The 25,943-nt window shown below is 35.7% G+C and overlaps 2 protein-coding genes across 2 annotated transcripts; both read right to left on the bottom strand.

The window, feature by feature from the left end:
* Positions 1 to 678: 678 nt before the first annotated feature.
* On the bottom strand, positions 679 to 1,104 carry LOC127130680 (uncharacterized). Its single transcript, XM_051059648.1, has one exon. It carries the CDS (start codon positions 1,102 to 1,104, stop codon positions 679 to 681), a length of 426 nt encoding a protein of 141 aa, XP_050915605.1.
* Positions 1,105 to 2,893: 1,789 nt separating this feature from the next.
* On the bottom strand, positions 2,894 to 3,622 carry LOC127130679 (uncharacterized). The gene is made up of 2 exons (XM_051059647.1): positions 3,493 to 3,622; positions 2,894 to 3,186 (listed from the first exon to the last, which is right to left on the bottom strand). The coding sequence occupies exons 1-2, from the start codon at positions 3,620 to 3,622 to the stop codon at positions 2,894 to 2,896; spliced, it is 423 nt and encodes a 140-aa protein (XP_050915604.1).
* Positions 3,623 to 25,943: the final 22,321 nt, after the last annotated feature.

Below are 25,943 nucleotides of genomic sequence, written 5' to 3'. Positions count from 1 at the left end.
GAGTTTTCTTTTATCTGTAACCCTTGCCTCTTCTCACCACAAAATTCTATTTTATGTAAAACCCTCAAAACTCTCTTACTAACCTTTTTATCATTAACCTAATCCCCCTCAATTAGGAACTTCCACCATTGCCCTCACTTATCATCTTATTTACCACCATATCCCTCTTGGCTCTAATTTTCTTTTAATAAAATAATACTAATAATATTCTTCTCTTTCTCCATATTGTTTCTACTCTTCTATTTTATTCCAACAAATTAAATAAAATAGTTATAGGCTAATTATTAAAAATTCTCATTATCCCTCATTAAATAAGTAAAATAACTAAATTTCATTATTTAATTAAGATGCTCATATTCTAGTTATTTTATTATTTATTTAACTAATTCGAATAAAATACTATTTATATCAGTCACTAGTTAAAATTCTAATTAATTATCAACAACTATACCAAACTCTTACTCCCTCCGTACTTCTATTTCAAGGATACCTACTCCCACAATCATACACAATTAATTTAAAACACCCATTAATCATATAAAAATCTAAATAATTCAGATTAATTAATTAATTAAATTCGGGGTGTTACAACTCTCACTCACTTAAAAAAAATCGCCCTCGAAAATTACATGAGGAAAACAGAGTCGGATACGACTCCCTCATCTGCTTCTCACGCTTTCAAGTAATGCTCCCACCAGCTGGTCCACACCATACTACCTTTACTAAGGCAATCTCTTTACCATGCATCTGCTTCACTTCCCGATCCTCTATCCGCACGGGTGATACATCAACAGTCAGATTATCTCCCACCTGCACATCATCCACCTGGATCACATGAGATGGATTAGAAATACATCTCCTCAAATGAGACACATGAAACACATCATGAAGATTAGAAAGCAGCGGCAGTAAAGCAATCTGATAGGTCACCTCTCCTATCCTCTGTAAAATCTGGTACAAACCAATAAAACACAATGTGAGCTTTCGAGACTTCAAAACTCGACCAACACCAGTTACTGGCATAACTCTCAAAAACACGTGATCTCCCTTCTTGAACTCAAGTGCTTTCCTCCTCTTGTCATGGTAACTTTTTTGACGACTCATCGATGTTTTCATCTTTTCTTGGATCCTCTTGATCTTTTCAATCGTCTGGTGAACAATCTCAAGTCTGAGCACAACACTCTCACCTGACTCATACCAACACAAATAAGTTCTATACCTCATATCATACAACACCTCATATGGTCCATTTAAATACTAGAATGGAAACTGTTGTTGTAGGTAAACTCAATCAACGACAAATAACTATCCCAAGCACCTCCTTGTTCTAGCACACAAGCCCTCAACAAATCTTCCAACGACTGGACGGTCCTCTCGGTTTGACCGTCCGTCTGTGGATGATAGGAAGAACTCAACCTCAACTTAGTACCCAAAGATGTCTTCAAACTCTCCTAGAACCTCGATGTGAATCTCAGATCTCTATCAGACACAATACTTGATGGAATACCATGCAATTTCACAATCTCATCGATATACAATTCGACCAACTTCTACAAAGAAAAATTTATCCTCATTGGTATAAAATGAGTCAATTTGGTCAATCTATCAACAATCACCCAAATTGAATCGCATCCCTTTGAAGTCTTCGGAAGACCTGTCACAAAATCCATGGAAATGCTATCCCACTCCCACTCTAGAATATTCAATGGTTGCATCATATCCAATGGTTTTTGATGTTCAATCTTTGACTTCTGACAAGTCAAACAAGCATACACAAATTTGGCAACCTCTTTCTTCATTCATGGCCACCAAAACATCTTCTTCAAATATTGATACATATTCGTAGTACCAGGATGAATACTCAATCCACTTCTGTGACCCTCCTCAAGAATACTCCTCTTAAATTCGGGTACATCAGAAACACAAACTTTATCTCTGAACATCATCACACCATTTTCATCAACTCATAAATCACATATGTTACCTTGGTTGATTAATGTGAGACGATCTATCAAACTCAAATCATATCTCTGACCTTCTCCGATCTCTTCAACGATACCACTCGTCAGATTCAACAAACCCAACTTCACATTGTTAGGAGTTTCTCCACCCACTAACTCATATCTTTGAATTGCTCAATCAGTTTTAACTCTCGGGCCATAAGCACCGACCTATGTAAAGACTTCTTACTCATTGCATTAGCTACAACATTAGCTTGACCTAAATGGTAACTCAAATTAAAATCATAACCCTTCAAAAGTTCAAGCCATCTCCTCTGCCTTATATTTAACTCTTCTCATCAAATAAATATTTCAAACACTTTTGATCACTGAACACTTCGAATTTGGTGCCAAATAGGTAGTGCATCCAAATCTTTAACACGAATACCACTGTCATCAACTCAAGATCATGTATAGGATAATTCCTTTCATGAAATCCCAACTGTCTATAAGCACAAGCCACAACTTGACCATTCTGCATCAACACAACTCCCAGACCCATCTTTGAAGCATCACAATATACAACAAAGCACTCACTTGGATTTAGCAAAATCAAAACTGGAGCAGACATCAACTTCTTCTTGAGTTCTTGGAAACTCTTTTCACAACGCACATCCCAAACATAGGATTTTTCGAGTCAACTGAGTTAACGACAATGCTAAATTTGAAAAACCTTTAATGAACTTCCTAGAGTAACCAGTCAATCCAAGAAAAACTTATAATCTCAGTGGCATACTTCAGAGTCTCCCATTGTGATACGACATCTATCTTTGATAGATCCACAACTACACCACCACTAGAATTACATGACCAAGGAAACTCACTTCTTTAACCATAACTCACTTCTCTTTCAATCCCCACAATACAATTCTCATATCACTCATAGCCTCATACTATCGTCCCTCTTCTTTCACTAATAACACTGACACACCCCACAGAGAAACACTTGGTTGAACATACTTCTTCTCAAGCAAATCTTTTAGTTGCTTCTTCAATTTCCCCAACTCTGAAGCAGACATCCTATAAGAAGTCATTGACACCAGACTAGTACCAGGTACTAAGTCTATAGAAAAATCTACTTCGCGCTCTGGAGGCAAATCACTAATGTCTTCAGGAAACACTTTAGGAAATTCACACACTCCAGGAAGATCATAAACTACTCCCTTTCCTTTAGCTTCCAACAAAGCTAATATCACAAACACTTATGACATATCCTTCAAGGACTCTCTCACTTGCTTAGCTGATACAAATGTCAACTCTCCACCTCTATCGAATTCAAATTCACGCTATGGAGGCAAGTCGTAGATATCTTCAGGAAAACATCAAGAATCACACACCACTGGCATAACACTAGTCGTCACATTGCTCTCTACTCGCCAAGAAACAACATTAACAATACCTGATTGTTTTTCCTAAAGACTTCCCAACTTGACCGAAAGACAGGAATCTCGAATCCACAACATCTTCAGTGTTAGGAACAACACAACTTTACCATCGTCTGAGCACTTGCAATCAGCAGCACACTGCACCAACTTATCAAAACACTTGGTAAACACTTGGTTTAACTCCAACCAATTTATTCCAAGAATAACGTCAACTTGTTCCAACAAAATACAAACCATACACATCCTCAGGGAACACTTCAGGATACTCAACACACCACTGGCTCATCTCTAGCCAAAACATCGCCTTCCCCCTCACAAGGAAGCGACCAACGAGAACACCTGACCGTAATCCCTCAAGGATCACACCATTTTTCTAACCAACATCATCCTCGAATCTAACCTCTCTTTGGGTTCACGAAAAACATAACATTCTCAAAACAGGTTAACTAGCCAACACTGCACTCTTGGATGCAACAACATAATGTCCAAGTTAGATACAATTGGAACATCCAAGATAAGCAGACGCTTCTCCCCCACTTATTTCATTCCTAACCTGCAAATAGAAAATAAAACAAGCATTGACAGTGTTCTCACACACATGCTGTATACTAGGGAACAAACATAATTAAACCACCTGGCCGGACGAACCAACCTACTTTGATGCCACTAATGTAACACCCTAAACTCCACGTATAATTTATCGTGTAAATTAAATATAAAATAAAACCACGTAGGGTGTCACACATTCATAACACATATGACCTGCTCCATAACACGGGTTTCAACAGTAAATTTCAATACACACATTTGTAATAAGGGTATTTACATGACATCCAACTTATCCGAATCATACATGGGATGTTTACACGACATCCATCTCATCTGATCAACATTATATACTCAAATAATAAGACATTCATAACTTGTCATCACATGCTCACTTCCATTTTAAAGCACCATCGCAGCTGAATTATCATCATAATTATGGAAGATAAAGCAAGTAATAACATCTAGTCTCAACTAAAATTGTAATAATAAAATAAGAGAGTTATAATCAATTAACTCAACATCTTAAGAATTCTCAACAACAAAATTAGTCTTACGAGTTCAACATAATCAGACATAAGGAATAAAATAAGCATTTAACCCAACCCGATGTTACATGATCAGATTAAGGTACCACTAGTAAAAGCAACAAAAAAAAGAAGTAATCCAAGAGCTACCTTCCACTTACTTCAGCAATACTACTCTTGAGTATCTGCACGATGCGCATGTAAAGGCAACATTCAAACAGAAGGGGTGAGAATTCATTTCAATAATAACGATATAGAATTAAGAATAGAGTACAACATTTACACAATCATGCACAACGATATATCACATTCTTACATCCAAGTCATAATCAACATCATACACAACAACATCTCAATTATCATCAACATCATACAAAACCACAACTCAATTATCATTAACATCATATGCAACAACATCTCATCCAACAACATATCAACAACAATCAATACAAATGCAACACTTATGCAATGTACTCAATACCTACTAGACATGCACGTGGTACCAAATATGAATACTCAGGTCCATCTCACTCCATGATCCCCACCATAGGATTGATTCCCTCTTGGAACCGAAACACACCAAAATCGCTACCATCACCATAGGTAACGTTTCACTAATCCCCCATAATAGGAATTAACCACTCGCACCCAATCCATCACCATGGGATCGAGGCTCACTAAAAAATTGACCGAAGCCTGTACACCAAGATGCATGACTCTCAAATAACATGCATTATCACAATAAGGATCACCTAAAGGATCCCCACAAACATCTCATTATTTATACATCACATCATTCATCATGAAACAACCAATTCATGTTACCACATGAATAATATCAACAAATAACAACAACTCATCAACATCTTAACATCATCGACATGACAACATAATTATCACATAATGATATTACAACAATGCAACGATTCATCAACCAAACGCATAAACTAATATATTTATTAATATAATAGAAATGTGAATATTATTAAAACATATCAACAATCACTACCATGTTTTATGTCTGAGCGTTATCTTTCTAACGCTTCAAACACCATCAAAATCAGACTTACGAAATGAAATTTATGACCAGAATCGTCGGGATGTGTCAACAATTCCTTAACCGAACGTATGAATAAAAACTTCACCAACACCGTAGGAATAGAAATAATACTCAATAAATTCACTTATCACCATAATATTATATTTCTTAGAGTCAGCTTTATAATGCTTTAAATTCCAATAAAAAATGATTCACGAGTTGAAAGTTATGATCAAAACCGTGCATGAAGGCGTTACTAAAAGTTATTGTTTTCTAAAATTTCCAACACAATTTTCATCTTCTTCAACCCCAAAAACGTCCATGAAATAATCACTAAAATTATTTTATCTCTGAAACAAAGTTATATCCCTCTATTTCAAATATCCAACGTTTCAAACGACACTCGATTTGTATTTACGAATCAAAAGTTATGGCCAAAACGATTTTGACCGGAAAAAAAAAGGCTCACGCTTGTGGGACAGAATGCAGAATTTTATGCGTTTTTCATCGTTGGAGGTCTTCCGGACCTCCGATTTCGATTCCGTAAAAATCCAAACGCTCAGAAAATTACAACCTATGCAATACTCTAATTATATAAAGTTAATTTATTGTTTTAACACAATTAAATCATTTAATCACAGTTTTAAGATTATGCCTAAAACCTTCGAAATTGCAACAATGGTGGATATATGTTCAATCATAAAAATTGAAAAACACACGCACATAAGGGACACGAAATTCAACATATAACAACAATCATAGTATTCAAATTCAAAATTATGAATCAAAACACCCAATCCTAAGGAGGTTAAGGGTTTCTCCATTTTATCCTTTTATCATACCCTTTACTATTGCAACAAGTTCTCACCCTTACCTTAGATTTTCCAACAAGATGCATACTTCAAGCTATAATAATGGAGTTTTCCTTTAGCCCTAACCCTTGCGTCTTCTCACCACAAAATTATATTTTACGTAAAATCCTCCAAACTCTCTTACTAACCTTTTTATCATTAACCTAATCCCCCTCAATTAGGAACTTCCACCATTGCCCTCACTTATCATCTTATTTACCACCATACCCCTCTTGGATCTGATTTTCTTTTAATAAAATAATACTAATAATATTCTTCTTTTTCTCCATACTGTTTCTACTCTTCTATTTTATTCGAACCAATTAAATAAAATAGTTATGGGCTAATTATTAAAACTTCTCATTATCCCCCATTAAATACGTAAAATAACTAAATTTCATTATTTAATTAAGATGCTCATATTCTAGTGATTTTATTATTTATTTAATTATTTCGAATAAAATACTATTTATTTTAATCACTAGTTAAAATTCTAATTAATTATCAACAACTATATCAAACTCTTACTCACTCCATACTTCTATTTCAAGGATACCTACCCCCACAATCATACACAATTAATTTAAAACATTCATTAATCATATAAAAATCTAAATAATTCAAATTAATTAATTAATTAAATTCGGGGTGTTACAGTGGGCGTGATGAGAATAGCCAGAGAGGAAGACTCGCTATCCTCTAAGACGGCATATGAAGGACGTATTGAGTAGTTTGAAGCAGAGGAACTCGTTCTTGTTGCAACGCCGGAACCACGTCGAAGTATGATGCGCAATCTGCAAGAAGACGTTCGGTGCATTCCTCTTTCAGTTGTCCACGTGCTTCCATGGCGATTGAATTTGAAGCAAGAATAACGCCATGTGCATAGGATCGATCCTGAACTGCAGAGGTTGCCATTGGAATCTTGGGGTAACGAAGTTGTTGGTGCGAAGGAATCTGCGCGAAGGATGAGCTGGTCACGTAGCAAGACCTTTGGATGCAATTCTAAGGCGACAGGGGAGGAGCATGATGGTGGTGAAGAAGCGAAGCTGATGACATCTTGGCTCGTTAGAGGCGTCTCCCGCGGTCGCATTTCATTCGCGTGAAGTTCATGGTTCATGGCCGCTTCACCTTCCCTTCGTGGGTTAATTTGGATTAGGTCTTGCTGAGTTGTGTCTCGATTTGGGCCTTAAGCCCAAAGAGGGTTCGTTCTTTGTGAAGCCATTGTCCACACCCCCGTTTTTACTTGGCTCTTTTTTTGTGTGGACTCTGATAGTAATCATGGGCCTTATGAGCGTGGGCTTTCACCATCACTGCTATTCACACCACCATGGCCAGTGCTGTTAGGTCAATTGATTAGTCCCTTTAATTAGTTTAATTAGGTCTAAGTTTAGGATTAAGTTTAGGTGAATTTTTTAGGGTTAATCAATATTTTAGAGATTAGCTTAATTTTCAACATTAACTTTTAGTTTATACTTAGAAATTGAAATTAGTTCTAATTGGAAATTAATTAGGTTTGGTTATAAATGATTTGGTTTTTAGAACTTAGGGTAATCTTGAATATTAGGGTAAAATAGTTTTAGGATTTGATCATTATTTTAGACTATGATAAAATTTTGATTTGTGTTTGTAATTAAATATTAATGACCATTTTACCCTTTAGGGGTGATTTTGATGTTTTAGCCATATAGTCACATGCTCCTTTAGGAGTAGAATTTAACATAGAATTTTAATCAAGTCTTAACATTAACATGATCCCTTAGGATAGTTTGATTAATTTCTAACCATTAGATTAAGTTTAATTTTAATTTCCAATTAATCCAAACCCTCCGATTTAAATTGATCAAAAGCAATTCTGATCGATTAAATCCTTTGAACTTATATAATCCCACGGTCTAAATTGAGTGACCAAAATACCCTTGGTTACTTAATATGACTTCTTCTGTAAACTGTGGAGCTCAAGGCCTCAAGTCAAGATTCTCAATCAAAGCATCCTTAGTCACATCAAGCAGCGGATTATACAAGATAAATCAAAGGTCAACACTTGGCGAATATGATTCTAATTGCACGACACGGGCCTTAAGTAATAGAGAATGATGAGACAGAGTTTCTCTTATCCTTGTCTAGAGCGATTTTGCGTACGGGGCATAGGCCCTAGCTATTCAAAGCGTTCGCCCTTATTCATAGACTTTAGTGCAATGCAAATCGAATAAACTACCAAGTCTTCTTCATACAAGACAACATCTACACAAAGATCAACAATGATGATTCTTCTCCAACAACTTGTCAATGATAAGAAGTATCATACGTCATGAACCTTAAGTAATAAGGAATGATGAAACGAAGTTTCTCCTATCCTTGTCTAGAGCGACTTTGCGTACGAGGCGTAGGCCTTAGCTATTCAAAGCGTTCGCCCTTATTCATAGACTTTAGTGTGATTCTCGTCAATCAACTGTCAAGTCTCTCTCTCTCTTCACCATTACAAGAAACAACAATAAATATTCTTCTCCAGTAACTTGAAAGCCAAGATGAGAATTACATGATACAAGCCTTAAGTAGTAAAGAAGGAATGAGATTGTAGTTTTCTTAAACTCATTTTGGATATCTTTGGATGCGAGACGTTTGGCTCGTTGCTTATCGTATCCATCTTTACTCATAGACTTTAGTGTGGTTCTTATCAAATAACTATCAAGTTTATTCTCCTATTTTATTCAATCATTCTATCATCTCTTCTTGCCTCCTTAATCATCTCGCTTTCAGCCCTAGTGGGATGAACTACGAAAGCTCTTATTTCCTTATTGCACTATAAGGATACGTAGGTAGGAGAATTCAGATTCTTCGTGAGCTACCTTATTTATTAATCAATCATTCTTTATTAATTAATCAATACCATCTTTTAAGATTAAATGTCATTGTTCCTTGGATTCCATTCACATCCTTTTAGGACGCATAATGAACAATCCGACTTGTGAATCGATAATTGTTTGGCTTGTACCCAAACATTTAATTCCTTTGTTTTTTGTTATCCCACTACAGTGATACCATGCCTCAGACCCCTCACTTATTGGTTTATCTTTGCTCTTCGATTCAGAGTTTATTCCTTCATGGATCCAAGATATCATTCTCTTTGATCTCGAATTGTTTGTTCCCTATCAAGTGATTTATCTTATCCTTGTGCCAATCAATACTTCCTTCTGGGTTCCATATTCACCCTTTTAGGATGACCTAATCAATGTCTATCTTTGTATAAAGAGTGGTTTGACTTATTGCCATACAATTAATTCTTTTTGTTTCTAGTCATTCAACGATAGTGATACCATGCCTCGGGCCCCTCACTTGTCGGTCTGTCTGTTACTCTTTGATTCAAATCCATTTGCCTTTCTGGATTCCCATGTTACCATTTTATTGGTATGAATTATACTTTTCATCACTCTCAATCTATTTCTTTGTTTTCGTAGTTCCACAAACTACAATTGCTCTGATTTTCTCATTGCACGATAAGAATACGTAGGCACGAGGGTTCGAATCCTCCGCGAGCATACCTATTTATTACTATTGCCTTAGGGAATTCTTCCATTCATCTCCATGATACACTCATATTATACCTTCAATCACTTCACGTGATATACCCTATTCTTTGAGCCAAATACAATATACCTTTGAGCTCCATCTTGTATATCCCTGTGAACCAAGAGCTATTTATACTGTGAAACCAAACACTTAGTTCATTCTTTTTCGATTATTCCAATGTAGTGATACCATGCCTTAGGCCCCTCACTTGTTGGTTCATACCAGTTTTACTCTTAGATTCATATTTTCACCCCTTGTTGGAGTTAAAATCATATAATCCTTTGGTTTAGACCTTACTGTTATCACACTTCTTTTTCATCTCCCGCCACTAGTTCTTTGAACTACGGAGCTCTGAATTCCTCATTGGACTATGAGGATACGTAGGCATGAGGGCCCTAATCCTCACCGAGCAATTTATCTATTCTTTTCCTTTTCCCATTCTTTTGCGAGTAATCTTTAGATATCACACCCGTTCGAGCGAGAATAATCAAAATGGTTCCCATGGAGTACCATGGATGTTTGGGGTGCTAATACATCCCCCTTTCATAACCGACTTCCTTACCCATCATATCTCTTTCCCCCGAGTTTTATCGATGTTTTCCATTTCCTTTAAGAATAAATAAAGTTCGATGGTGACTCTATTGTATGTTCGAGTGAGCGATACGTTCAGGTATATTTTCACTAAATTCACTAGGTACCATGACTGGTGTTTCAACTGAGCTGCACATAAATTATTTTATCCTTATGTACCCACTTTCTGGGTTCTATTTTGTTAGTTCTCCCATAGGTTTTTATAACCTTGGGTCTTTGTGCAACAAGATAATCAAGGGGAATTTATGCATGATACTTAGGTTTCAGAACTAATTTCTTCTTCCATGTCTGTGCAGAAAAATCGAGCTCAGTGCTAGTAGACATGAAATACCCATAGAGAGGTTTCAATTTTACCTTCCGACTTTCGTCAAGTTTTCCAGTTTTTGTTCAACCTAGGACTTTCTTGCCATTTATTCTAACTCCATAGGTCATGGAAGCCATTTTTCTTCTATCTATTCTTTTATTCAGAAAGTACTAGAATGCTTTATCATATCTAATGACGCAATTAGTACCAGAAGCTTGTGAGACTACTTCTTTCTCCAATTTTGAAATTTTGGTTTTCAAATAAAAGTTGTTACTTTCTAAAGAATTTTTTTTTCATTTAGGGAAGAAATATCCTTCTCAAGCTCACCACGAGTTTTAGAAGCAACTATTTGGACTTGTTTAAGGTCATTGCACCTACTCTGAAGACTTTGGTACTTTTCCAGCATTTTGGAAAGATACAACTCTAAATCAGAATGAGATAGTTCAGAAAATACCTCTTCAGAATCAGAGTCTGATTATGATTCTTACAACTTCTTGTCCTTTAGTTCTTCAGAGCCTTTTAGAGCAACTGTAGCTGCCATCAATGTAACGTTGACATATTCCTCATCAAAATCTTCTTCTTCGGATTCTAGGTCATCCCATGTAGTCATCAACCCCTTCTTTCCTTTAGAGATATTTTTCTTGGGCCTTTTGTCTTTCTTTAGCTTATGAAACTCATTCTTATAGTGGCCTGGCTCCTTGCACTCGTAGCAGATGACATCTTTACCAGAACCTTGCTTCTTTGGTCCAGATGAAGAATTAGAATGACCAATAGTCCTTCTAGTGAAGGTGTGAAAACATAAGAAAGGGGGGTTTTAGTTGGGTTTTTAAAAACAAAATCTTTTTACCAACTCAAGAACAACACACAAATACTAAGAACAAAAAGATAAAAAAACACAAGTATTTTTATCCTAGTTCGCTTGAAACTCAAAGCTATTTTAGTCCACCCGCCAAGGTGATTTTACCTTATACACAAGGACTTAATTCAATATAATCAACTGATTACAATAATCACAAAGAATAACCTTCTTTGTCTTCTCAACGATCTGAGTATACCCTAGTCTCCTTAGGGAATCACAAACAACACATTTGAATCGAAGGTTTTGTGTTACAAAATGCTTCTACACAAGCAAATTTTACACAAATGAAATACAAAACACTTAAATAAAAATTATGTACAAAATTGGTAGCTTTTCATGTAGAAACAAACTTTTCAAATAATGCAGTGTCTCTCAATAACATTTCGTCAAGTCTCCAAGTCCCACTTATATAGCATAAGAAAAGAGACCGTTGGAGGACAATATGGGGATACCAACGTCTAGCTTGAGATATTCAGAATCTAAAGCTAAGTAATAAAACTTTAGAAGCTTTCCCTTCTTCATAACCTTGATGATCAGAGTCACGTCTAGAAACAGAAGCAAAGAGAATGTTGCAGCAACAACATAGTGACTCTTCAGAAATTTCTCAGGAATGAATTAGCATTGAAGCAGAAAGAACATTGCAATAGTAACTTGATATCTTTCAGAGCTTCTTATGGTTAGCGCATAAGCGTAATTTGGAACACGATGTTCAAAAACTGATGACGTTGCATGTCATAAACTCAGAATCAGATCTGGTTGTTAAAGCTACACAATAACAAACCATTAGGGTACCAAGATTGTTCTCACACAAATACAAAATTGTTATCATCAAAAATCAAGGTATAAATGCATAACTAAATCTTGTTATAACAATCTCCCCCTTTTAGATGATGACAAAAACATGTATTTTGATGAACAACTTTGTACATGGTAATCACAGAAAGATACATCTTACAGAAGCACAAAGCTCCCCCTGAGATGTATAATCCAAAAAAGATAAAACTAGAATGAAAGAGAACTTTCCTGATTAACCTTTTTAAAGTACCAGAATGATCTTCCATCAGAATTTGGTTTGTCTTTAGAAGTTGCTTGAACTTATTCAAAGAACTGGTTGTCAAACTCAGCATTCTGATGAACTTCACTTCAGAAGCTTGGTTGAACTCTTTTAAAGAAGCTTCAGAGCCTGATTCTCTTTGAAATTATCTTTGAATCTTTGTAATACCTTTCAGAGCCTGGTTACAAATTCTTTGTAAAGGGATTGATTGCCAAGTTTGATTACCATGGAATTTACAATTCCTCAGAACTTGATGCCGGATTTTCAATTCCTCAAAACTTGATGCCTAGTTCTAATTCCTGGGTGAAATCTTTTTCAAACAGCAAAGTTAAAGCTTCAGACTCAAAGAGTAGACCATTTCTTCAGAAGCTGGTAATTTAAGTTATGATCTGAAAAACACCAAGAGCTTCTGATGTTTGAACTTATCCCTGCAAGAGAATTAACAAACTATTCTTCGAAGTAATTGTTATCAGAAACATTAAAAAATGTTTAAGTTCTGATTCATGAATATAGGTATATCAAAATCAATTACGATTCTCCCCTTAAATGCTTCTCCCCCTTTGTTATCAATAAAAAAGACATAGACAAAAAATAATGGAAAGAAACAAACATGATTTTTATTAAAAAGTGCCATAAGGCAAAAAATACTACAATCATGTTACAAAAACACAAAAAATACTTAAGCAAAATAAAAACACAAAAATACTTAAACAAAATAAAAATACACACATGCAAAGACTATTTTGAAAACTAAGGGTTTTGTGGAGGAGGAGACGGTGGAACATCTGGGTAGTCGTCAGGTAGATTGAAGGGATCTACCAACATATCAATATTATCCTCGAGACAACTTTGCATATAGTACGCCAAAACTTCTAGATGATCGATCTTGGTAAAGATAGGATAGTTTTCCGATGGGATACTACTACCATTGATTTCTTCTTTGGATGGAGGAGTGTTCTTATCGCCAACTGACTGAGGAGAAGATTGAGGTTGAGCTTATTACTGTTGTTATTTTTGATCAGCCATAGAAGAAATTTGAATATGAAGATCAGTTATAGAGAGAGTGTTTGAAGGTCTGAAAGAGAGAAACGTGTGGGAGTAATTGTGAGTGTAGTGTGAAAATATGAGTGAAGTGGGGTTATATAGAAAGTAAACAATGATGAAAGGCTAACAAAAACATAGACAAGGGGGGATGCGTAAGACATTTTCACATAATTCTAAGAAATGAGAAACCTAAAATGTCATGCTAATATCATGCATGCTCAGAAAGTGGGACATCTTTCACCACTTAGAACCACATGATATCAAACGAAATGATAAACATTTAATGCAACAACTATTCAAAATCAAGAAGACAAATCGATAAGATTGCTTCTAATCAGAACATTTCTGATTCATGAAACTTCCTCACTTTAGAAAGCTCATGTCTCAGAATCAATAAATAAATTCTCAGAACCCAATCTAGAGCTCTGGAAGCTTAACATTCTGAAATTCATCTTTTCATTATGGATAAGAGTCCATAAATAAGTTTCTCATAATGAAAACAAATATATCTTCAGCAAGGGGTTTTGTAAATATATCAACCCATTGATGGTCTGTATCAACAAATTTTAAGGGAAAAATATCCTTTTAAACATAGTCACATAAAAAGTGATGTTTAATTTCAATATGCTTAGCCCTAGAATGCAAGATAGGATTCTTAGACAAACAAATAGCAGAAGTATTCTCATAGAGAATAGGAATGTTACCCTTAAATATCTTATAATCTTCCAACTGACTCTTAATCCAGAGTATCTGAGTGCTGCATCCAGAATCTGCGATATACTTAGCTTCAGCTTTTGAAAGCGCAATTGTTGATTGTCTCTTGCTGGACCATGAGATCAGATTGTCTCCCAAAAATTGACAACTTCCAGAAGTACTTTTCCTTTCTATTCTGTCGCCAACATAGTCAACATCATAATAGACTACTAATTTATATTCACTCAATTTTCGATAAAACAAACCAAAGTTAGTAGTACCTTTCAAATACCTAAAGATTCTCTTAATAATAGTTAAGTGAGTTTCCCTATGATATGATTAGAAGCGAGCATATAAGTAGACACTGAATAAAATATCAGGTCTAGAAGCAGTTAGATAAAGGAGGGGTCCTATCTTACCTCTGAATAACCTCTGATTTACCTTACTGCTTACCTCTTATTTCTTTATAATGCATGTATGATGCATTTGAGCCTTTACTGGCTTGCATTCTGACAAGTTAAACTTCTTCAGAAGTTTTCTTGTATACTTGCTCTGATGAATGTACGTTCATTCTGAATGCTGATCAATCAGAATTCCTAGAAAGAGCTTGAGTTCTCCCATCAAACTCATTTGAAATTCTCCATGTATTAACTTAGCCAAATCCTTACACAATGAAGCATTAGCAAAACCAAAAATAATATCATCAACATAAATTTGGAAAACCAGAATATCATTCTTAAAGGTTTTGCAAAAGAGAGTTGTGTCCACTTTCCCTCTGGTAAAATCATTTTTCTAAAAGGAGGTTACTTAGTCTATCATACCAAGCTCTGGAAGCTTGTTTCACACCATATAACGATTTTTTAAGTTTAAAAATCAAATTTAGGTTCTGAGAACTTTCAAAACTAGGGGGTTGGTGCACATACATTTCTTCATAAATGTACCCATTTAAGAATGCACTCTTAACACCCATCAAACAAAGAATGATGTTATGATTGACTGCAAACGAAATTAAAAGACAAATAGACTCTAACCTGGCAACTGGAGTAAAGGTTTCTATATAGTATATACCTTCTTGTTGATTGTAACCTTGTGCTACCATTCGAGCCTTACGTATGATGACTTCTCCCTTCTTATTGAGCTTGTTTCTGAAAACCCATATGGTTCCAATGACATGGAAACCCTGTGGTTTCTGAACAAGATTCCAAATGTCATTCCTGATGAATTGATTCAATTCTTCTTGCTTATCCATAATCCGTTCATTATCCACAAGAGTTTCATCAATAGACGTGGGCTCTACCAGAGATACCAAACCCATAAGAGTTTCTTCAAAAGGTTTGAATGAGGAACGAGTTCTGACTAACGCGTCTTTATCTCCCATAATCAATTCTTCAGAATGAGAAGTTCTTGATCTACACTTCTTCTGATGAGTTGGACAAACAATGGCTTCTGGTTGAATTGCTTCTGAGTCTTTTACTTCAGCATCCTTTGCTTTTCCTTCTGAGTCTGTATCTTCAGATTCTGAGAAGCTAATCTTTATATCTGCAAATATCTAAACTAGCTTTGACTTTTCAAGGTCAAGCTTATCATTGAATCTAACATGAATTGATTCTTCAACAATTCGTGACTCATTGTTAAAGACTCTATAGCCTTTAGAGCATTCATAGTTTCCTAACAATAAGCATTATGTGCCTTAGAATCAAACTTTCCAAGATTCTCTTTAGCGTTCAACATAAAACACTCACAACCAAAATGATGAAAATAAGAAATGTTGGGCTTTCTATTCTTCCATAATTCATAGGGAGTCTTAGCCATAATAGCTCTAATAGAAATCATGTTCTGAATATAATAAGATATGTTAACTTCTTTTGCCCAGAAATGTTTATCCATATCAATCTCTTGGATCATAGTGCGGGGCATTTTTTGCAAAGTCCTACCTTTCTATAGCCCCATTTTGATGTGAATTTCTAGGACACGAGAAATCATGGGAAATTCCATTTTCATCAAAAAGATTTTCAAAATTTTTATTTTCAAATTCTCCACTATGATCACTTCTGACTCTGACTATTTTATAATCCATCTCTATTTGCAATAGTGAGCAAAAAGTAGAGAACACAGAATGTGACTCATCCTTGTGTTTCAAGAACTTTACCCATGTCCAATGACTATAGTCATCAACAATGATCAATCCATACTTCTTACCATTGATAGAGGCGGTTTTCACTAGCCCAAAAAAATTAGTATGTAGAAGTTCTAAAGGTCTAGAGGTAGAAACAATAGTTTTTGCTTTGAAAGATGTTTTAGAAAAATCACCTTTCTGACATGCTTCATAAAGAGCATCTGAAGCGAACTTTAGGTTGGCTAAGCCTATTACTAATCCAAGTTTATTTAACTGAGACATCCTTCTCATGATAACATGGTCCAAACGTCTATGCCATACCCATTTCTCCTCATTAACATACATTAAGCATTTTACATTTTGATCCTCAAGATCAGAAAGTCTGATTTTATCAATATTGTTCTTTCTCTTTCCGTTAAAAAGGATTATACCATATTTATGACTAACAACCTTACATGGCTTTTGATTAAAAATGATATCATAACCATTGTCACTAAGTTGACTAATAGACAATAAGTTATGCGTCAAACTATCGACCCAAAGGACATTAGTAATAGAAGGAAGTCTACTCTTACCAATAGTTCTAGAGCCAATGATCCTCCCTTTCTAGTTTCCTCCGAAACCAACGAAGCCTTCATGCTTAAGTTCCAAATCTTGGAACATAGAACTTATGCCCGTCATATGTCGTGAGCATCCACTATCCTAGTACCATGACTGGTGTTTCAACTGAGGTGCTAAGGATGTCTGCAACAAAGATGATCTTATCCTTAGGTACCCACTTTATAGGTCCTCTCTTGTTAGTTTTCCTAGAGTTTCTTACACCCCTGGGTCTTTGTCCAACATGATAATCAAGTGAAATTTGTGCATGATACTTAGGTTTCAAAATTGTGTTCTTATCCTTAGTAAGTTTCTATGTCTGTGCAAAAAAATCAAGCTCAATGCCAGTAGACATGAAATTATCATAGAGAGGTTTCGGTCTTACCTTCTTTCTTTTGTCATGTTATAAAGTTTATGTACAACCTAAACCTTTCTTTCCATTTCTACTAACCCCATAGACCAAAGAATCCATTTTGCTTTTATCTATGCTTTTAGCCATAAAGTACTGGAATGCTCTATCATATCTAATGATGCAATCATTACCAGGAGCTTCTGAGACTATTTCTTCCTCTAGTTTTGAAATTTTATTTTTCAAAGTAGAGTTGTTACTTTCTAAAGAAATTATTTTTTCATTTAGGGAAGAAAAATCTTTCTCAAGCTCACTACGAGTTTCAAAAGAAACTACTAGGACTTGTTTAAGATCCTTGTACCTACTCTGAAGACTCTGGTACTTTTCCAGTATTTCAGAGAGATATGATTCTAAATCAAAACGAGACAGTTCAGAAAATACCTCTTTAGAATCATAGTCTAATTCTGATTCTGACAATGTCTTGGCTTCTAGTTCTTTAGAGCCTTCTAGATCAGTTATCGTTGTTGTTTCCATTAAAGAAATATTGACTTGTTCCTCGTCAGAATCTTCTTATTCTGATTATGAGTCGTCCCATGTAGCCACCAATCTTTTCTTGCCTTTAGAAAACTTCTTCTTAGGACTTATGTCCTTTTTAATCTTAGGACATTCATTCTTGTAGTGGCCTAGCTCCTTGCACTCAAATCAGATAACCTCTTTACCAGAACCATGTTTCTTCTATCCAAACAAAGAATTGGAACAACCAGTAGTCCTCATAGCTCCTCTGAACTTTCCTTGACCATTATGCATGTGCTTCCAGAGTCTGTTGACCCTCTTTCAAGGCAAAGACAACTCATCATCGTCTTCTGAGTTTTCATCAGAAACTTCTGATTTTTCCTCAACTTGATAAGCTCTTTCCCTCTTAGGCTTAGACTTTAAAGCAACAGATTTACCTCACTTTTGATGTTCATCTTCCTTGAGTTCTATCTCGTGGCTTCTCAAAGAACTAACTAGTTCTTCAATACTAATATTGTTAAAATCCTTTGCCAACTTTAAAGCAGTTACCATAGGTGTCCATTTTTAGGGAGACCTATGATTATCTTCTTGACATGGTCAGTCGTAGAGTATCCTTTGTCCAGAATTTTCAGTCCAACAACAAACATCTGAAATCTTGAGAACATAGTCTCAACGGTTTCATCATCTTCCATTCTGAATGTTTCATACTTTTGGATTAAGGCCAAAGCCTTTGTCTCCTTTACTTGAGCATTCCCATCACGAGTCATCCTTAGAGAATCAAATATGGACTTAGCAGAATCTATGATTGTTATCTTATCATACTCAGTGTAAGAGATAGAATTTAGCAATATAGTTCTAGCCTTATGATGATTTTTTAAATCCTTCTTTTGTTGATATGTCATAGCATTCCTTGTTATGTTATTTCCTTTAGCATTAACTGGTTGAACATAGCCATCGACTATAAGATCCCAGAGACCAACATCATAACCAAGAAAGAAAATTTTGAGTCTATCTTTCTAGTAATCAAACTTCTCACCAACAAAGATTGGCGGTTTAACACTGTAGTGATCTCCCTCATTATTGTTAGTAGCGACAACGTTGTTGTTAGCAGCGACCATTGTTTCTCACACAAAATGGATCGGTATTGAACACAGTGAAGTGTTGATAAAAACTTTATCACAATCAGAACCAGGCTCTAATACCAATTGAAGGTGTGAAAAACACAAGAAAATGGGGGGTTTGAATTGGGTTTTAAAAACAAAATCTTTTACCAACTCAAGACCACCATACAAACACTAAGAGTAAATGGATAAAACACACAAGTATTTTTATCCTGGTTCGCTTGACTCTCAAAGCTACTTCACTCCACCCGCCAAGGAGATTTTACCTTATACACAAGGACTTAATCCACTATAATTAACTGATTACAATAATCACAAAAAATAACCTTCTTTGTCTTTTCAAGGATCCGAATATACCCTAGTCTCCTTAAGGAATCACAAATAACCTATTTTAATCAAAGGTTTTGTGTTACAAGATGCTTCTACACAAGTAGATTTTACATAAATGAAATACAAAACACTTAAATAAAAACTGTGTACAAAATTGATAGCTTTTCACGTAGAAACAGACTTGTCAAATAATGTAGTGTCTCTCAGCATCATTTCTTCAAGTCTCCAAGTCCCACTTATATAACATAAGAAAAGAGAACATTGAGGGGGGGGGGGGGATGGGGATACCAAATAGAGAGATTGTCTATTGTTGGATTGGTGAAAGGAATGGTACAACGTACAATCCTTCGCCCACAAATTCAATGACAGGTGTGATGTATAGTACTGTTCTTTGACCCCGATATCAGGTAGTGGAAGGAATATTTGATTTGTACTATGTATTATTTGATCACGTATCTATTTTAATCTTATCTTAAAGTTGGATTCAGAAACTTCAGAATCTTTAGTCAGAACCTTGAAAACGTTAGCAGTCTAGCTTGAGATCTTCAGTATCTTCAGAATCTTCAGACTCTTCAGTCAGAACCTTGATAACCTCAATGGCTGACTTGATATCTTAAGAATCTTCAGCTAAGTAACAAAACTTCAGAAGCTTACCATTCTTTAGAAGCTTGATGATCAAAGTCACGTATAGAAGAAGAAGCAAAGAGAATGTTGCAGCAATAACACAACGTCTCTACAGAAACTTCTCAGGAGTGAATCATCACTATGGCAAAAATGACTTTTAACAACGCATCTTAGACAGCACTTTTAAAAGAAAGCGCTGTCTAAGGTTAAAATTAAAATAAAGCGCTGAAAATGTTCCAAGAAAATACTAAAAGCGCTGTCTAAGGGGGGGTCTTAGACAGCGCTTTTAAAAAGCGCTGTCTAAGACCCCCCCTTAGACAGCGCTTTTAGAAAGCGCTTTTAAATATAGACCTTAGACAGCGCTTTTGATAAAGCGCTGTCTAAAGTCTTTAAATTTTAAAAAAAAATTAAAACCAAAAGCGCTGTCTAAGGGGGGGTTTAGAAAGCGCTTTTGGAAAGCGCTGTCTAAGGCCCCCCTTAGAAAGCGCTTTCCACAAAAGCGCTGTCTAAGGTCTAATTAAAATAAAATTTTTTGCATTTTCGTTCTCAGTACGTATTTTTGTTTTCCCTCTTCTTCACTCACCTCTCAGACACCCAAAACACGTTTTTTCCTTCAACGTTCGAAAACCCTATTTTTTCCTCCGCCGTCACCCAAACAAGCGACCGCCGCCGTTTCCGCCACCGTTTCCGCCACCGCACGCACTCCTCATCTCAACAATCTCAACAATCTCAACAATCTCAACCCTATTTCAACGTTCGAACTGGTATGTTTCAACATACTTCTTTTTCTTTTTTATTGTTTTTCCTGTGTTTGTGTGTTTTTTCTGAGCATATATATAAAGTTAAGAGTGGATTTTGGGAATGAGGGAATTTGTGTATAAGGTTAAGAGTGATGATGGGAATGAGGGAATTTTTCTGAGCATATATATAAGTATGTTTCAAGATACTTCTTTTTCTTTTTTTCACAACAGTGATGATGTGGATTACAAATACATAAGGTTAAGAGTGGAATTTGGGAATGAGGGAATTTGTGTATGTATGTATATTGAACATATAAAATGCAATGTTAATGATAGTTGGTGATTTGGGAATGAGGGAATTTGTGTATGTATGTATATTGAGTTGTGTATGTATATGTGTATGCAATTTGATTTTCTTTATACTTGCTTGGTATGCATGATGAATTTTGAAATGCATTGCATGTTGGGGCTGTCATGACTAGGCTTGGATTTAGATGTTTAATATTGTTCAAACTTCATGTTTCCTTAGTGATTATACTTGAAGATTGAATAGGTAGTTTTTTTTCTTTTTAACTGTGAAAGTGTTATTCATCTCACTTTCATTCTAAAGGAACAAGATTTCTCCCATAAAATGATTGAACGAACTCTAATATAGTTATAGGTATAGTTATAGGTATATTGTAATAGAAAAAGTTTGATTCTTGTAATATAAAAAATGAAAGTGATGAGGTAATTAAAGTTGGTATATTGGCGTATCGGATACGTTATTGAAGTTTATATTAACATTGGTTATGTATAGGTTTTTGAAGTTTAAAATGAATTAAAGCTTATAATTGTTAGGATATTCAAAGATACTACCTTAGCTTATAATTGTATGGATTAATTGTTTACTTTAATAAGTAGGAAAACCATGGATAAAACATGGATCTGTGCCGATCGAATGACCAAAGAGTACGAGAGTGGGGTTTTGGAATTCGTTAAGTATGCTGTTCAACACGCTGAAAACCCCAGACGAATGCATTGTCCTTGCTTGCGTTGTTGTTATATTGGTAAGGTTGACGCACATGGATTGAAATCGCATTTGCTGAGGCATGGAATTGATCAAAGTTATCAGTGCTGGATATTTCATGGTGAGAAAATTAACGAGAATGTTGAATCGAGTGGAAAAAGTAGTACGACCTATGCTTCATACGACAAAGACACGGAAACATACGATTGTGATCGAGTTGAAGAGATTGTAGAAGCACTGGAAGAAGATCTTCATGATTGTCCTGAAATGTTTGAGAGGATGGTAAGCGATGCAGAGAAACCGTTGTACAACGGTTGCACTAAATTCTCAAGACTTTCTGCGGTATTAAAGTTGTACAACTTAAAGGCGGGCAATGGATGGTCGGATAAAAGTTTCACAGAGTTGTTGGCCCTTATGAGAGAAATGCTACCGGATGATAATGTTCTTCCTAATCGAACCTATGAGGCAAAAAAAATGTTGTGCTCTATTGGCATGAGCTATGATAAGATACATGCTTGTCCTAACGATTGCATTTTGTTTCGTAACGAATATGCAATGTTAACTGAGTGCCCTAAATGCGGTTTGTCTCGATATAAGAAAAGATTATCTCCCGCAAAAGTCTTATGGTATTTTCCGATAATTCCGAGATTTAGGCGCATGTTTCGTAGTGAAACCGATGCAAGACATCTTACTTGGCATGCAGATGAAAGAATTATTGATGGAATGTATCGGCATCCGGCTGATTCACCACAGTGGTCGAAGATTGATAATGATTATCCTGAGTTTGGATCAGAAGCAAGAAACCTTCGATTGGCATTATCTACTGATGGAATGAACCCACATGGTCTTCAAAGTATCTCACATACCACATGGCCTGTGATTCTTATGATTTATAACCTACCTCCGTGGCTATGTATGAAGCGTAAGTACATGATGTTATCTATGTTAATCTCTGGGCCTAAACAACCAGGGAATGACATAGACGTATACTTGACACCTCTGATCGAAGATTTAAAGATTTTGTGGGAGAACGGTGTGGAGGTTTATGATGGATATAGGAAAGAAAGTTTCAATTTGAGGGCGATGTTGTTTGGCACAATTAATGATTTTCCAGCATACGGGAATCTATCTGGGTATAGCATTAAAGGTCAACGTGCGTGTCCTGTTTGTGAAGACGGAACCGATACGATTCGATTGGAACTTTGCCAGAAGAATGTGTTTCTCGGTCATCGTAGATTCTTACATTCTAAACATCACTACCGTGGGTGGAGAAAAGCATTCAATGGAGACACCGAACATCGTAGAGCTCCACCCGCATTGTCAGGTGAACAAGTTTTTGAAAAGGTGAAAGATGTGCGTACTGAGTTTGGCAAGCCTTTTGCACATAAGATTGTGAAAGGTGGGTGGAAGAAAAGGTCGATATTTTTTGAATTGCCATATTGGAAGTCTTTGTACGTGAGACATTTTCTCGATGTTATGCATATTGAAAAAAACGTATTTGAAAGTGTTATCGGTACATTACTCAATATAAAAGGCAAGTCTAAGGATGGCCTTAAAGCAAGGGAGGACATGTTAAAAATGGGAATGAGAACTGAATTAGCACCCGTGAAGAAAGGAAGACGAACATATCTACCACCTGCTGCTTTTACTTTATCTAGAAAGGAGAAAAAATTTTTGTGTAAGTCTCTGAGTGAAGTTAAGGTTCCAGAAGGATACTCATCTGATATCAGAAGACTTGTTTCTATGAAAGACCTCAAGTTGAAGAATTTGAAGACACATGATTGCCATGTTATAATGGAACATTTTCTACCGATAGGTATACGTTCTATTTTGCCTGAAAAAGTAAGAAGTGCCATAACTAAATTGTGTTTTTTCTTTAGGTCAATTTGTAGTAAGGTGATCGATCCCGAGATCTTACCAACACTACAAAAAGAGATTGTAATTACCTTGTGTGAGCTTGAAATGTATTTTCCTCCGTCTTTTTTTGACATAATGGTTCATTTAGTTGTTCATCTTGTGAAAGAGACACAGTTGTGTGGACCAGCTTATATGAGATGGATGTACCCTGCTGAACGGTATATGAAAATATTAAAAGGGTACGTGAAATCCCGAAGTCGACCAGAGGGTTGTATTGTTGAACGATACATTGTTGAAGAAGCTGTTGAGTTTTGTACTGAATATTTGTCTAACGTTCAATCGATTGGACTCCCCAGAGCTCAGATTTTCGACAAAATGGAAGGTAAAAAATTAATTGGGAATAAAATTGTGACAATATCAAGGGATGAACGGGATCAAGTTCATTTGTATGTTCTGCACAATAATAATGAGGTTGAGCCATATGTTGAAATGCACAAGGATGTACTCCGAAGGTTAAATCCGAACAGAAATGAAAATTGGATAGTTATAGAGCACAATCAAAGTTTCATACAATGGTTGAAGGATCATATTTATTTGAAGCGCTCTTCAGATCCTTCTTCGGTAACAGAAAGGTTGAGATGTTTGGCGTATGGTCCAAGTTTGCATGTGTTTTCTCATAGCGCATATTCAATTAATGGATACACATTTTATACCAAAGAACAAGATGATAAGAGTACTATGCAAAATAGTGGTGTCACCGTGCTAGCTGAAGCAATGCATATATCAAGTATGAAGGACTTAAACCCCAAATATGCAAATTTGTCATATTTTGGAGTTATTGAGCATATTTGGGTGTTTGATTACGAGAAGTTTCAGATTCCCATCTTTGGTTGCAAGTGGGTGAATAGTAGTGGCATACGAATGGATAAGTCTGGATTTTTGCAAGTTGATTTTACTAGGGTGGGGTACAAAGATGAACCTTTTATTCTAGCATCTCAAGCTAAACAAGTGTTCTATGTGAATGACCCGAAGAGTACAAAATGGTCTATAGTGCTTTTCTCTAACAAAGTGACTGATGATAGCGGTGTCGATCAATGTGATATTGATGTTGAGAATGAGTCATGCATTAGACGGAATGAGTTGAATAGAAATGATGAAGTTGAGGATCTTATACCGGATGAGTCATATATAAGAAACGATCATAATGAGGGAATTTGGATCAATTCATCCGTACGCATTGCTAAGAAACAAGTGATTAATATTCCAACAAAGAAAAGAAAGAGATGTTAGTGACTTAGGTAAATTATCCATGGTTTCTTTATGTTTTTTTTCATTTGTTTTGATTATAAGTTATATGTGGTAATGCATGATTTCATTATATTTTTGTATTCAATTGCTTTGATTATAAGTTATATCTGATAATGCATGATTTCTTTATTTTTTTGTTTTCAATTGTTTTGATTATAAGTTATATTTGATATTTGATGGTTTCCTTGGTTTATTACAGGTTAGACATGGCTGATGACCAACATGAGGAAGTTAGTAAAGTATCCGCGGAAGAAGAAATCCGAAGAGGCATCACAGTAATGCGAAGGGTGGTCCAAGGAAGATCTCGAGGCATCATACTAGATGTCTCTTGGAACAACCAGGGACAACTTATAGAACCTAATGGGCATACCTTAACTAGTTTCATCGGTGCACTAGTAAGGAATGAAATTCCCATTACATGTGATGATTGGAGAAATAAAGAGTTGAAAGAGTCCAAAGAAAAAATTTGGAGTGAGATAAAGGTACAATCATTTGACCCTTAATTATACGGTATCAATTATGTTTTTTTCAATTATCGATACTAACTATCAATCTGTATGTTTTTCTTAGCGATGTTTTAACATCGAAGAAGAAAGAAGAGGGTTTTGCATGAAATTGGCCGGAAAGCTTCTTAGAGGGTTTCGGACATTTTTATCATCCAAGTTCCTTAAGGATGCGGATGGTAATTTTGTGGATGCGGAGCTTCCTAGAAAATATGAAAGTTTGATATCGGCTGAAGAATGGGAAGCTTTCAAATCCAAGAGACAAGACCCGACTTTTCAAAGAATAAGTGCTACGAATCGGGAAAGAGCATCAAGTCCCGCATATCCGTACCGAAAAGGACGTGTCGGATATGGACGCTTAGAACAATCCATGGTAAGTATTTATAAATTGCGAAAACAAATTTGTTCATCATATA

Source organism: Lathyrus oleraceus, chromosome 3 (genome assembly GCF_024323335.1).
Source record: "Lathyrus oleraceus cultivar Zhongwan6 chromosome 3, CAAS_Psat_ZW6_1.0, whole genome shotgun sequence".
NCBI lineage: Eukaryota > Viridiplantae > Streptophyta > Magnoliopsida > Fabales > Fabaceae > Lathyrus > Lathyrus oleraceus.
This window is presented reverse-complemented; position numbering and strand designations above follow the sequence as displayed.